General features: G+C 36.9%; 1 protein-coding gene across 1 annotated transcript in view; it reads left to right on the top strand.

Annotated features, from left to right (window-relative positions):
• Window positions 1–425, top strand: part of LOC107640791 — a gene marked incomplete in the record, with an annotated part of 6,503 nt that overhangs the window by 3,456 nt on the left and 2,622 nt on the right. The window contains 2 exon segments of the mRNA XM_016344293.2: window positions 9–279; window positions 282–318. Coding sequence (XP_016199779.2) covers window positions 9–279; window positions 282–318 — 308 coding nt within the window.

Here is a 425-nt window from a genome sequence, read left to right on the forward strand (position 1 = left end):
GTCACAAATAGCAAACCACCACAAGGATGAAACAACTTCATCAATATCACAATCTGTAAGGTTTGGAGATATTCAGGATTCGACAAACTCACTTTTCAGCAATCAAGATCCTTGGAATATACAGCATGGTACCTTCTTTCCAATTGCTAGACCTAACAAAGCTGTTTTGAAGAAAGAAACCTATTCTCATGGGCATGACTTTGGTGAGTTTCCAGGCAACTCTGGCGAACAAAATTTAGGAGCACAATTTGATGATGGCCTCTACCAGTCTTTGAAACAGCATTTACCTTTAGAACATGTTCGATCTGCCAAAGGTATGTAACATGTGAAAAGTTTTATACTTTTACCTCTTTTCCCTTTGATTTTGTTTTTCTTTCTGTTTTTAATATCATCTATGGTTGTGGAGCTAACAGTACATACGCATT

The sequence above is a fragment of the Arachis ipaensis genome, chromosome B01 (assembly GCF_000816755.2).
Source record: "Arachis ipaensis cultivar K30076 chromosome B01, Araip1.1, whole genome shotgun sequence".
Classification (NCBI taxonomy): Eukaryota; Viridiplantae; Streptophyta; class Magnoliopsida; order Fabales; family Fabaceae; genus Arachis; species Arachis ipaensis.